The sequence below is a fragment of the Hemitrygon akajei genome, chromosome 17 (assembly GCF_048418815.1).
Source record: "Hemitrygon akajei chromosome 17, sHemAka1.3, whole genome shotgun sequence".
Classification (NCBI taxonomy): Eukaryota; Metazoa; Chordata; class Chondrichthyes; order Myliobatiformes; family Dasyatidae; genus Hemitrygon; species Hemitrygon akajei.
The window spans coordinates 60240057-60254477 of record NC_133140.1 but is presented as its reverse complement, the minus strand read 5'-3'; the positions used below and the strand labels follow the sequence as shown (position 1 = coordinate 60254477).

The window sequence follows — 14421 nt, the reverse complement described above, 5'->3', positions numbered from 1 at the left end:
TTCACTCTCTTTAAAGACAGCCTAACATCGGCCTCTGAGACAGAGATCACAGGGTCATCAGGTGCAGCAGGGATCTTCACAGCTGTAATTGTATTCTCCCTTTCAAACAGGGCATAGAAGGCATCAAGTTCATCTGGTAGTGAAGCATCACTGCCATTCATGCTATTGGGTTTCACTTTGTAGGAAATAATGTCTTGTAACCCCTACCAAAGTTGTCATGCATCCGATGTTGCCTCCAACCTCATTTGAAATTGTCTTTTCGCCCTTGAAATAGCCCTCACAGATCATACCTGGTTTTCTGGGTACAGGCCTGGATCACCAGATTTGAACGCCACAATTCTAGCCTTCAGCAGACGACATAACTCCTGGCTCATCTGGCTCATTTAGCAAGGAGCCTTCTGACCCTTCGAGCCACACCACCCCAATAACCCCACAACCCCAATTAACTCCAACCTGATCATGGGACAATTTATAATAACCAATTTGACTGTGTCTTCAAAAATCATCCTGGTGAATCTTTCTTACACCCTTTCTAGGTTATTGATATCCTTCCTATAGCTGGATGAGCACAACTGTACACTTGCAACATGATGCTGCAACTTTTGTACTCTATGTCTTGGCTGATGAAGGCAACCATTCTTCACCAGTGTCTTTGTTCATCACCACTTTCAGAGAACTATGTATCTTTTGTCTCTATGTTCTACAACACTCTCCAGGGCCCTGCCATTTTCTGTGCAATTCCCGAATTTGGAAACCCTGGGCTTTGAAAGTAAAAGGGAGAAAACAAATTTTAGGCTGACAAAGGTCAGACATTAGGGTGGTTGTGTATAGTTTCTTGCATAGAGACTCACTGTAGGAAATATGCATTTCCTCAACTCTATATGCAGCAGTAGCCTCTGTTTAACTGCTACACCATCATGGTTCTTCCCATAACTCTTTCCTCTAATCATCCCTTTTCCACTTCTCTCACTCTCTTTCTCTTTTGCTACCTCCTCCAATCTTACCAACACCCTGTTTTCCATCATTTTTCCCATCTCCCTCTCCCCTTTTCCTTTCTTTCCCACACCTTTTCCTCCCCAGCACCCTCACCTCACCACATTACCCTTTTCTGACCCTCTCCTGCTCATTCCACCATCCCTCTTCCTGCTTCCCTTTCCCACTTCAACCTCCATTCATTTCCACTTCGCCTCCACTTACTCCAGTCCTGGTCTACCTTCTGCTCTTGTCTCTCCTTCACCTCTCCATCCTTCCACTCTCTATTTGACTTCTTCTCCTCCTTCCCCTCCTCCTACCTTTCCTCTTCCCCTCAATCTAAAGTGGTTATTTCCAGCTGTAACACTTTTAAAATCAGTATTTGTTCTCAAGACTATGTTGTCTATGGACAGTATCAGGTGGTTGACTGCTCTCTTAAGATGCATCATTGTTTGCAGGAACTTCCAAAGTCAATCTTGAGAAATAACCAGTCTAGTTTATTCAACTTCCTCGATCTTGGTGAGACTGTTCAACACATCATGCCGTAACAAAGAGGAGACCCAGATACAACCTGATGCCAAAGAATAAGTTTGCAGACTCTCAATTTAAGCAAACCATCTGCAGAACAAAATGCAGACTGTGTAAGTTGCATTTTCTACCATTGATTGAAAAAGGCAAACAGGAAATTCCAGAAATATCTCACAGGGCAGGTAGCATCTCTGAAAATTCAACTTTAAAGTGGGTATTATGTGAGTAGGGAATTGTGAGGGCAGAACTGAGAAAACAAACTGGTTTCAGGGAAGGGTGAGGAAAGAAGAGAACAAATGGAATGTGTGTGCGAGGGCGAGGCCAGAGAGGTTATGCAATAGAGTGAGGAAGAGGAGAGCAAGAAGCAGTGTTGTCTGCTGGGAAAGGCTGGTAAGGCATTGTTAATCACATATGATTTCCCTATCGGAGGTTGAAGTAGGCGGCAAAGAATGAAGAAAAAAAACTGCTATTATGCAAGAGACCAACAACACAAGATACTGGAAATCAAAAATAAAAGCAGAAGATGCCAGAAATACTCAGCAGGTTCTGCATTATCTGCGAATAGTGAAACAGAAACTGGCAAAAATTGGAGAATGGAATGGATTCATTGCAGGATACAGAAGGGAGAAGGACTTTTCATAATAACCCTGGAAGTCCATGGACCTTTTAAATGGCTATTGGTTATTAATCTATCCAAAAATAGAGATAGACCAGTCAAGACAGGGAACAGAGATGGGCCATGTGGAAGTAAGAGTGGGATGGTAGTTGCTAGCAAAAAGAACTAAAACAGAATTTTGTATTGAGGTTAGAAAGCTGGCATCACTGTATCAGAAAAAAGGAAGGGATTAGAGTAGTGCTATAACAATAATGGTTGCAGATACCCCACAGTGTATCTTGGACCCTTGTAAGTTGCCGAAGTAAACCAGATTTGAAAAAGACAAAGAAAATGTTGTGCAATCTCTGAACAATTAGATTGGTGAAGGACGGTGATGGTGGAGGAAGACTTACTTGGCCTCTATTTCAAGGAGGAAGTGTAAAACCCTCTGGTCATTGTGATGTGAAGATGAGCTGGTTAGATTAAGCAAATCGGAAACTGCTGAATCATCATAGAGCATCAGAAGTGCCACAGATGTAAAATGGAAGAGATTGGGTGAGGGGAGAAACAAGATGCAAGTCTTATAGACAAAAAACAGGTTGAAATAATAGGCCTGCCAGGACAGTCCCACAAGAGCTTGGAATTCAGTGAAATGGGGAGATAAACAGATGAATCTGAGGCCCCAAATGAGGAGTGGGATCAGAGATGGGACAGTTGAAACATGGCAAGGGAAAAGGTGTGGAAAGTGAAGAAGATAAAAGAGGCAGCATTACTGAACCCTATTGTATCTGTTTTAATAACAGCATTTTGGTTCCGAGATGCTGTCTTTTGCAACTGTGGTTTTCCTGTGTGGTTAACAGGAATGTTAACCATATCTGCTCCAGTTCCAGTACTTCTGTTGTCACTCTTCTTCTCACTTAGAAGGAGAACAGAGTTTGCCTTGTCTTTGCCTTCTACCAATGATTACCCTCAGTTATTTCCACCATCTTCAATATATCACCACCAGACACATCTTCCTTTTCCTTCTCCTTTCACATTTTAAGCAAATGCTTGCTGCACATTAGTGATTTACTTCTTGTCACCACCAGTAATCAACCTCTTCTCATATCACCCTGTCATGCAAATATATCTGATACAACACCTACCCTTTTGCCTTTTCCCTTCCACCATAAAGAGCCTAAACACTTCCTCTTATTCAGGGGATATTGCTACGCACTTGTGTCCCTGCCAATTTAATGTATTTCACACCTTTTTCCTTGCTGTGTTCCAATGGTCCCATCTCACTCTGCTTTGCCTCTGAGGATCTAACCTAGTCCCAACATATTGATGCAGCTATAAAGAATGCAAAGCAGTGGCTATATTTCATTAGAGGTTTGAGATTTGTTTTGTCACCTAAAACAGATGTAGTGTGGAGAGCATTCAGACAGGCTGCATCACTGTCTGGTATTGGTGGGGGTGGGGTGCTACTGCTCAGGATCAAAAGTTGTTACAGAAAGTTATAAAATCAGTTAGCTCCATCGTGAGCATAAGCCACTTACGTACTGAAGACACTTTCAAGGAGCAGTGCCTCAGAAACATGGCATCCATTATTAGGGACCCCACCCTCCCCCCATCACCCAGGACATGCCCTCTTCTCATTGTTACTATCAGGAAGGAGGTCCAGAAGCCTGAAGGCACACACACAGCGATTCAGGAACAGCTTCTTCCCCTCTGCCATCCGATTCTTAAATGGACATTGAACACATGAACACTACCTCCCTTTTTTCATTAGTGCTGTTTTTCCACTATATTTTAAATTTAACATTTAATATTCAGTATACATTTACAGTAATTCAGTTTTTTCCTATATTTATAATGTATTGCATTGTAATGCTGCCACTAAGTTAACAAATTTCACAACACAGGCCAGTGATATTAAACCTGGTTCAGATCGTGATGCCAATCCAAATGACATTGCTTTGCAGAACTCCTTACAGAGCACGATGGAATTGAACCTGGGTCGCTGGTGCTGTAATAGCATTATACTAACGGGAATGCCATTGAGCTGCTCTTAAATCATTTGTACTCAGGAAGCCCCTGTGTTGGAGATTCACTCAATGACAGCTAATCATTGTCTCATTTAATGAGCTTGTCAAAGTATCGCAGTGTCAATCATTGGTAAATTCACTCACTGCAGTCAAAACCCTGGAGAAGTGACTGATTATATCATTCGTGTAACACATTTGTTGTGGCACTGTAGTCATGGGATGTTTCCAGACCATAAATTGAAGCATGGATGTATTTTAAAAATGAGTACTTCCAGGTTTTTAGACAGACAATGCTTCATATCAATAAGGCATGCCAGATTGCTATTGCCATGGAAATGGTGAAGAATCTGAAAGTTTAATCAGGGCAGGTACAAGCAGCGTTTTCCCTGATGGATGAAGTAACAGTGGGATTTCTACATCAAAAGTAAATTACCCTGCTCTTATTATACCAGATTGATCTGGCTGAAGGTGTAAATTTGTAAATCTTGTTTTACTAGTGTGTGCCATTAAAGGGAACTTTTACAGCCCATGTTATCTATAATCACTACTTTACATTTCAGTTAGTGTTATAATATTGTAGAATCTCCCAGTCATTACAGAGAGTCCATTACAGAGTCACTTTTTTTGCTTTTGGAACTGCTGGATCTGGTTGAGTTCTTTTACTCACATTATAGTGGAACAGAAGACCCAGCACCCATTCAATAACCTTGCCACTCAAGTAGGTCCCATTTACCCCTGCTGAGTGTCCTGTCAGCCAAATTTCAATCTATACTAGTATATTACCCCAGTCCCACATGCTTTACTTTTACACAATACTCTCAAAGGCTTTCTGAAAACCTAAATACCTCCCACTGGTGATTTCTCCCTCCCTTTTGAGGTAATGGAGTCACACTTGGCACCATCCAATTTGTAAGTTTTGATTTTGAGGCAGGAAACTAGTTTCCAGTTTAGTAAACCATAAATATATTGAACTTTAGATCAGACCTGGCAGGAGAATTGAACCTGGGTTGCTGGCACTGTAATACAACTATGCTAACCACTAAGCTACTGGGCCACCCTGCCAATGTGCCAATATCACACACAAGCAATCCTTACATTATGAAGGAGTTGCATTTCTAAAATCCATTCACTTTGTGGTTTGCTGCAACACGATTGATTGGCTTGGTAATCAGACGAGTTCCTCCATTGCATGCCCTCTCCGGTCACGCAAACGGACACCTCAGAGTGCAGCACAGCTACCCTCATCTGTGAGTCATTTTCTCTGGAATCCGGGTCTCGTGTATTAGCAAAGGGTCTTGATTATTTTTTTTAGGGAAAAGAACAGAATCTGAAGGTCAAACCATGCTCAGTGAGTCCTAGGGTCAATATCCAGAGATCAGCAAAGGTTGGACGGCAAAGCCCAAGTTGAAGTCCAAAGCTCAGTGAGTCCTGAGGTAGAAAACCCAAAAGGTAGAAGACTGAAGCTGGGAGTCCAGAGGTAAGGGGCAAGACCAGGCCAGAAACTGGAGGCTGAAGGCCAATGTTTGCAGGTCTGGGAGCCTGGACCAGAGACTAGAGTCCCAAAGTCAATATCCTGGGGTTGGTGGCCTGCGTGCATGCGGTGGGAAAGATGTTTGTTTTGCTGTTGCTGTGTTGGTCCCGGAAAGTGCAGTGACACTTTCAGGCTGTCCTCAGCACAGCTTTGGGTGCAGTGGTTGTTATACAAATAATCCATTTCACTGTATGTTTTGAAGTAGATGTGATAAATGAATGTAAACCTGAACTTTAGGATTGGGGTTCAGCGAGGTGGTGAAGGAGATCATGGGAGTAAGAGGTTAAAACACAGTAACTTAGTAGTAATGCCAATGGCTACTGCAGCCTCCCACAATACAGTACATCAGATAAAATGCCTTGCAGATGAAGAGGATGGTAGGTAGCACTATACTGAGACACCTATTTAAATGGTCCAGGAGCAGAGAGCCAAGGCCATGAAGGGACTGGGCTCTGACTGCCATCCCAATTGACATGGTGACATTATATTCAAATTGGTTTGCACTAGTATCAAGTGATTAAAAATACATTTTCACCACCAATTTTCTAAGAGTGACTTTTATTCTGTATCTCAAATTTTAATGTGGTGTTTTATGATTTCAGTAATAGTGAATCTCTGTAACCTGAAAAGGCATAACACAGGGGACATCTCTAAATGCTTACCAAACGCAAGACACTGAGTTTAACAATAATTGTACACATCCCCAGCTGATCCAGTAGTCAAATCACATTCATAAAATGAACACAGATAAAACCTCCAAAGATGGCATTAGATAAATGGTTATTAATCAAAGACATGGAGTTTTCCCAAAATTACACATAAATCACTCAAAAGCAAAGGCTTTTATTTATTTGAACAGTTTGGTTATAGAAGGTAATGGATTCAATCTTCTCAGCAAAAAAAAAACATAAATCAATACACAATATGTTATCTAGGGCGTACTTCCCCATGAGCCTTCATCTTAGTAAAATTATTTGCATTATGAATCAGGAAATGCTGGAAATATTCAGCAGGTCAGGTAGCTTCTGCAGACAGAAGTTTGATCAGTGTTTTCAGCATTTCCTGATTTTATTTTGAAATGTCAGAATTTACAGTATCTGCTGTTATAACTGGCATATTATGTTAATAATTACATTAAAAAAGATCGGCTACTACTTGGACAGAGACACAGAGAATTTCAGATATCCTGTCAACCACTCTTCCCTCAAGCAATATTCTTCAAAGCTACTGAATCGGTCAAGGCAAGGCAGAAAGCACAAACACATTAAAAAATGGTATGCTCCAATCTGCAGAGCAAAGGAAATTGTTATTACAGGAAGTTGTGGTGTAGAATACTAAAAAATGGTAAACCCCCTAAAAATTGATGGTCTGGCAAACAGTATTTTCCCCACCCACAACTCAGTTACTGCAATACTGAGTTTTGTTTACTGCTAATATACAAAAAATGCATTTATTTTAAAAATGCCTATTTCAATGTTTCTTTCTAAATTAAGTACAGTGAAAGGCAACATATTTTTAAATGAAGACAGAATGAAACAACTGAATGGATAGACTTTTGTGTGACAATACTAATGAATTTAGTTGTTAAATTATACTGATTTTTAAAAATATTAGTAATTTCACTAATATTATTTTGTTAAATGATTCAAGGTTGACTGGAAATAGCATATTCAAAATGAGATTATCAAAACTATTGGGTAAACTAAGTCCCTCATGCTAAAGGTCTCCAGTAAATGGGAAAGAATGGTGATTGTGCAACAAACACTGTACTCATGGCTGAAGTGTTTCTGCAGTTCTTTTTAACTGCTTTAATAAATTGTATCAACCTCTACCACCCTTTGCAGAGAAGTGGAACAATTTATTTGAGAAAAGCCTTCATGTCATTCAATAAAATGATGGGGGTTTTGTCTTAGTTGGCTGAATTGCAATGGCCCACAAAATATAGAAATATGATGACTGTATGTATGAAACCTACTTTAATTACTGATCCCTCTGAACAGTAGAAAACATACAATGAGATATTGCAGAGCAACTTGATAGTTAATTGTACAGTAACCTTTTTCCAGCAACCCATTTTATCTGCCAACTCTGCTCATCTATTATGTAAACTCATTGCCAGCAAACTGAATACATACACAGAATTTGCATCAATGTATTCTGTTATAGACTTCCACATTAAAAGTAAGAACATTCCTGGCAAATGAAGTGTTCTCAAGGCATTTGTACCTAGATTGAGGAAAATTCAGTTATTTTACTAATAAACCAATTTAGACTGACACAAAGAACAAGAGACCATTATGCCTTTGTCAATTTCTTTTAAAAAATGTATGATTTCCAATTCTTTTCCCATAGCCAATCAAATTTTCCCTCAAGTTATTGGAAGTTATACAGTTTACATTGAACACTCTTATGAAATTTTCTCCATATCGTGATGATTTAAAGCTCCTTTCGCATCTTTTGATTCTTTTGCCAATTACCTTTAGTTTATCTTATGTTTACTCAGACATCCACAGAGTATTTTTTATTTCATCTTGAAATTGCTAAAGTAGCTGGCATATCTTTATAACATCCCAGATGTATTTCAGAAGACTTGTTTCTCAGCACAACTACTTAAGTAACAATGCATGAACATGGCAACTGCAGACTGCACAAAACAGATTATGAATTGCAGTTTTCATAATGAAATACCAGCTGAAAAGAAATCATTGCAATCTATTTAAAGCTGTCTTCAGCAGAGAAAGAATACTGAAAAAACCCCAAATTAGACTATCTGGAATAGGTGTAATTCTTCCTATTAATGGTAAAAGTGCATTTGTATAATATACCTGGTGTTCAAGATTTTTCTTCCATTTCAAAATACTTTGTTTCCCCACAAAAAAAATCAAAAGCAATTTTGTCAACCTCTCTACAACCATGTAACAATCTAAACACTTATGACAAATTGCTAGCTAATTAAATCAATATCAAATGGACTGCACGAGTTAACCTGACAGCAGATACTGAATCATTACAATTCTATGCCCAAATTTTAAATCTATTTTTTAAATTTCTTTTTGTTTGAATGCAGAACTAAACTTAAAGAAAAAGCCTAATTGTAACTTTTCAAGTTAAAGATATGTAATTTCCCTTGTAGTCTTTGGCAAGGTGCTGATCTCAGTAGTGACGGTGGCAATGACAACTAGTTCCCGAACTCTTGGGCTCGTGAAGTGCTTAGATAGAGGTGATAAAGGAGTCCTGTGCGTTCAGCGAGTTTTAATGGGAAGCTCTCATGCAAGGATATGATTGGACTTGATAGTGGTGTGCAGAATAAAATCTAGCTGCTTAATACCCCTCACAATCACCGACTTTTGAAATACTGCCTAGAAACATGGGATTGGAAGACTGTCAATAAAGGTGGTGGGGTGAAGAGGGAAAATTTTCTTCAGAAGAAAAATCAAAGATTTTTTAAAATAGCACAGTGCAAATTAAAGCTCAGACTCCCACCATTGAGAATTTGATCACTGGAAAACTTATGCAGTCCAACTTGAGGAGTATGTTTACACATGTTTCAGAGAATGTTGCCAATTACCAAAGCAGAAAACACTGACAAGTACCATTCTAGACAATACTAAAATCATAGAATTCTCATTATACCTGTGGCAATGGCTTGAATACTGCATGCCTTTGACATCTCAGATATTGACAGGGGACAAGAACTGTCATTGCACATAGCACAAACTGTTGCCTAAAAAGAAATTGTCACAGCTATTTTAAAGCAATACAATTTAAAATTATTTAAGACTTTTCCTAAAGCAACAAAATCTTACAATTGTCAATTCAACTGAAATTAGATACTAGATTATACCGGAGTTCCTATTTTAAGACAGCAGTTTTCCAAATACAGACTTTTTGTGCTTACAACAAAAACATGAAAGTGGCTCATTTCAGAATGCCATGTAAACAAATCAAGTTACTGCAGTAGCTATATACTCTCATTTTAGAAAATGCGTCAGTAGAAAAATATTTCAAATACATTTGCAGTGCAACAACTTTTCTTTAGAGGAACCAATCCAGAAAGTTTAGGATTTAAAGCCATTTTCTTCAGAGACTGGGTTGGCCTTGAGACTTTTGTATAGGAAGTGAACAATCACAAGCAGCAGCATTTCTGAAGTGCTACTCAGGGCCACTATGAAAGGAGCCTGCGAGGCAAAATCTGCTTCAATGCGGCGGAAGGACAACTGGAGCACGGCAAGAGCTAGCAGACTATTTTGGACTCCAATTTCTATACTGACTGTTTTGCACACAGGCACAGGTAATTTCAAACAATAGGCCATAAGATATCCAATGAACAGTCCAAAGACAGGAACAGCAACTCCAGCAAGAATTATTTCTTTGTGCACATTATGAAGTATGGTAGCTCCCATTTGATAGGCCATGAAGAGTCCTCCAATGATCAACAGTAAACTGAGGGGTCGAATAAACAAAAGCAAGAACTTACTGACCCGTGGCAATTTATACTTGATTAACATTCCTGTGGAAATGGGAATAGCTATAAACAGTAATGTCACCAAAATCTTGGTAAATGGCACATGGAGTGTTTCATGAACATTGAGAATGTGGCTATAGATAGTGGATGAAAGTGGCATCATACCAGTGGCGACCAGAGTGGAGATCAAGGTCATGGAAATCGCAAGGGTAACATCCCCTCCGAGAAGAAGACTGTAGAGGTAACCTCCTCCCCCTCCTGGGGCAGAGCAGGTAATTGCCAGCCCAAGAGAAAGAGCTTTGGGCAGGGAGAAGATCCTGGACATAATATATGCATACAAGGGCATGACAACAAACTGCCCTATCACCCCGAGAATAACAGGATGTGGCTGCTTCAGAATACCTCGAAGTACCGCTATCTCCACCTTACAACCAAAAGCACATTTGTTAATAAATATCAACGGCAAAAGAAAATAAAGTATAGGGGTTTGAGAGAAATGCGCCAGTCCGTTGTAACCTAAAACATCATCAGTGGGCGATACTTTAATGATGTAATCTTTTCGCTCTTCCACGGTCAATGGCTTAACCCTGGCGACATCCAACAGTCTGATTAAGAGTGGTGCGGTACCGGCCAGTCGGGATTTAATGCTGACGATGTAACTTTTCACCAAGCCAATGGTTTCGGCGTCGGTAACGTTGATTATTTTGAGGACATCCGGATCCAGAGACTCAACTATCAGCCTGGTACAGCCCTTTTCCGTGGCCGCTCGATACCGGCTGGAAACCACAATAATACCGTCGGTGTTTTCGGGAAAGTCGAATTGAGTCGAAGTGCCATCGCCAATGTTTACGTAGTAGGGTGGCGGGGTGGTATGGCTCTGGTTCGAGTCCGACAAGCAGTAGACCCCACCGACGATGGCCACAAGCAGCAGCGCCTTCTTCATGCCGGCTGTCCACAACTTCCAGACATCAGCCATTCCGCAACAACTTTTTACTGCGTCAATTCAGTGGAAAGAGGGAACCAGGAAGGCAAGGGACATACACAAACTGCAGTTACCCCGCACTTCTTCGTGCCCCTACGTTTACCTGCAGGAGGCTTAGCCCGCCGAATCAGCGCCAGCGCAGGGGGTTCGCAGCCCGGCCATGGCTGGGAGTCCGCAGTGAATCACGCCAAATCCTTGGGACTTCCCACCTCCTTCCTTCCGGCACAGCTCAAAATAATGCCGTCAGTGTGTGTTGGTCGGTTGGCAGCAACAGAGGGAACGCCAGCCACTCTCCCGTTCCACCACTCCTGACGTCAGCCCGGGAACTGATGGTTCACCCCAGCAGATCAGTGCGGGAGGAGGGGGTTCACTCCGTTTACCAGCCGCGCCGCCTCGCACCGTTCACTGCATCCCCCTTCCTGCCATCCTCTAACGTGATCAGTCGCCACCTATCAACTGCACGGGCGGTACAGCCCAATTAGATCAAAGCCTTTCAAATGCATCTGCAGCCGACGTTTCCGGACTGACTTTTTTCCGGTTTATTGTTTTTAAACACTACGCCCTTCTCCCAGTCTTTTAGTGCATTCTGTGGTACGACCTGTAGACCTTGGTCACGCCTCGTCTTCTGTGGAGACTTTGAATGGGTTCTTTATAATTCAGCCTACTCATTGCCGTTATATTTCATGCTGCCGGCAGAGCAACTGTCAGGGATCCTATCTAAGGAACCAGCCCTCGATTTTGTGCTGCGTTTGGAAGATTACTTTTATTTATACGAACCAGACAACTTGATGAAATAAACACAAACCGAGATGTTGACGGCATAATCGAGTCCCTATTCATAGCTCAGAAGGCATTTTGGATCCCCGATGTAAATTGTTTATTTGATGTGGATTACTAATGAGCGTGAGGACATCCCTCCTTCAGCGGACTGGAGATTTTTGCTTCCTACTTCGGTTGCAATTTTCCCGACGGGCTACTAGCCTTCACCAAAGTGACATGCCTGGCATTTCCCACCTTGGCCTATTTTCACTCCTTTCCCCTTCCACCATGATCTGCGTATGATTTCAGCCCAGACAGGTGGCATGGAAGGAAGGCTACCTTTTGCCGGTTATAGTGGTCCTTTTAAGCTAAGTTTGGAATCAGAATCTGGGGGATTCTGATACTTGAATTTTGCGCACTTCAGCTTGAAATATTAGCTCATGACGCAGCACACGGAACTTTCTATGTACAAGTTACAAGAACAGCCGTTCTTTAGCCTAAGACGTTCCAATTGAATGGCCAATTAGAATAATTTGTATTAATATAGGTTCTCATCTTGGTAAAACATCCCAAGGCATTTCATAGGATTTGGCACCAGGCTAACTGAGAGCATGGAAAACATGTTCTCAATGATTATTTTAAAAGAGGAGAGATAAAGTGATCTTGTTAGAGAATTCCAGTGCTCAGAGACTTGAAAGTTGAGACGACTGCCAGTGTTGCTGGCAATTAACTCAAGAAGTGAGATTTAGTAGTAATCGGATACCTCAGAGCGTTGTGCATTACATTGAGAGTAAATGGCAGGGATGCTTTTGACTGATCTGGATGACCTCTGGGTTGTTTATGAAACTGCTCCAGGAAGCATACACTGTCACAGGGAGAATGTTTAAACTCCACAAGGGTAGCACCTGACGACCTGAAGCAGGGTCTCTGGTGCTGTGAGACAGTGGCTTCAATAGTTCTGCAAGGTGTTGCACCACAGATAGTTTCATCCCTCAGTTCCAATTTTATGAAATTATTTGAAATGAATTCCCCAAGCAATTTGAACTCATGTTTCTGGGTTAGTGATCCAGATCTCTGGATATCATTCCAGTATTTAAATTGTATGCTGCTGTGCCCACAGTCAGATGACCAACTAGTAAGAGATCAAAGTATAAATTATAAATATAATTTATAATAACTAGAAATCTAAAATTAAAATGTTGTCTTTCTATTCCTCTAAAACAACTCTACTTTTCATTCAGATTCAGAGGATTCTAACTGCTGCCAGTTCAAGTTGAAAAGGCACCAATCTTCACCCATACATAGAATGCAGTATGTTGAAATACTTTGATTCCTGATGCTAACCTTATTTATTGAAAAAGTTAGCTCAGCACCACTAGCGTAGAAAGTAGAACTTGTGTTGTCCAGTATTCCTATTACTCTTCCCCATCTGTATTACCTCTCCACAGTTACAAGTCCAGCTCTTTCTATTTATGAACTTCTGTATGTTCTTCTGTATCAATTCCATATATTCAACAAACTATAATGAATGAAATATAATGGACTAGGCTGCAGATGAGGATTGAGTGAATTGACAAGTTTTGAAAAATTTTTCATGATAGCTTCACATCAATCTACACCCTCAATAATATACTTCAGACAAATTTCTCAGACTAAACCATAACTCACTACCGAGAAGACTAACGACGCAAAAGGGCATAGGTTGTCACCTCTCCACTCACATTAACTGTGAGTACCTTTTAGATATCAGCCAGAATTGTAAGATATTGTCATAGTTTGTAAGTATTGTCCTCCTATTCATGCCTTATGTCTTGAGGGTTTTGTTCCGACTGGATGTGAAAATCTGATTTAATGTATTGACAAATTTTAAATTATCATCTTTACTTACAGGCATCACCTGGAATAGAGCTCAGTCCAATAACTTTCCAACTCAGGAGTGAGCAGACTGCCAATGAGTGACAAATACTCTGATATTCCTCCTTTGTCAATACTGCTACATGCAGTATGTGATAGTGGCTGCATGTTTTACTCTGCTTCTGAAAGTTGATTCTATTGACTTCAACTTATCACTAATAACTAGAGATAAATTTCTAGATAAGGTTAACTTGCAGGTAGAGTCGGTGGTGAGGAAGGCAAATAGAATGTTAGCATTCATTTCAACCGGTCTGGAATATAAGAGCAAGGATGTGATGCTGAGGCTTTGTAAGGTGCTAGTGAGGCCTCACCTTGACTATTATGAACAGTTTTGGGCTCCTTATCTAAGAAAATATGTGCTGGTATTGGAGAGGGTTCAGAAGGATGATGCTGGGAATGAAGAGTTTATCATATGAGGAACGTTTGATGGCTCTGGGTCTGTATTCACTGGAATTTAGAAGAATGGGGGGTGTCATTGAAACTTTTCGAATGTTGAAAGGCCTAGAGTAGATGTGGAAAGAATGTCTCCCAAGGTGGGGGAGTCTAGGACAAGATGGCATAGCCTCAGGATTGAGGAGTGTCCATTTAAAACAGAGATGTGGAGAATTCTTTTTAGCTGGATGGTGGTGATTTTGTGGAATTTATTAC

The 14421-nt window shown here is 40.7% G+C and overlaps 1 protein-coding gene across 2 annotated transcripts in view; it reads right to left on the bottom strand.

Annotated features, from left to right (window-relative positions):
* slc10a3 (solute carrier family 10 member 3) overlaps nucleotides 1-11782 on the bottom strand; it is a 126664-nt gene extending 114882 nt beyond the window's left edge. The window contains exon 1 of one of the 2 annotated variants that reach the window (XR_012101918.1): nucleotides 9287-11782. Coding sequence is in view for 1 of the 2 variants with exons in the window: in XM_073070261.1 (XP_072926362.1) it covers nucleotides 9712-11094 (1383 nt within the window). In the remaining variant the exon portion in view is untranslated. Of the gene's footprint in view, nucleotides 1-6194 lie in introns of those variants that run through there. The other variant, XM_073070261.1, reaches the window with a different exon arrangement.
* Between the last annotated feature and the right edge of the window lie 2639 nt (nucleotides 11783-14421).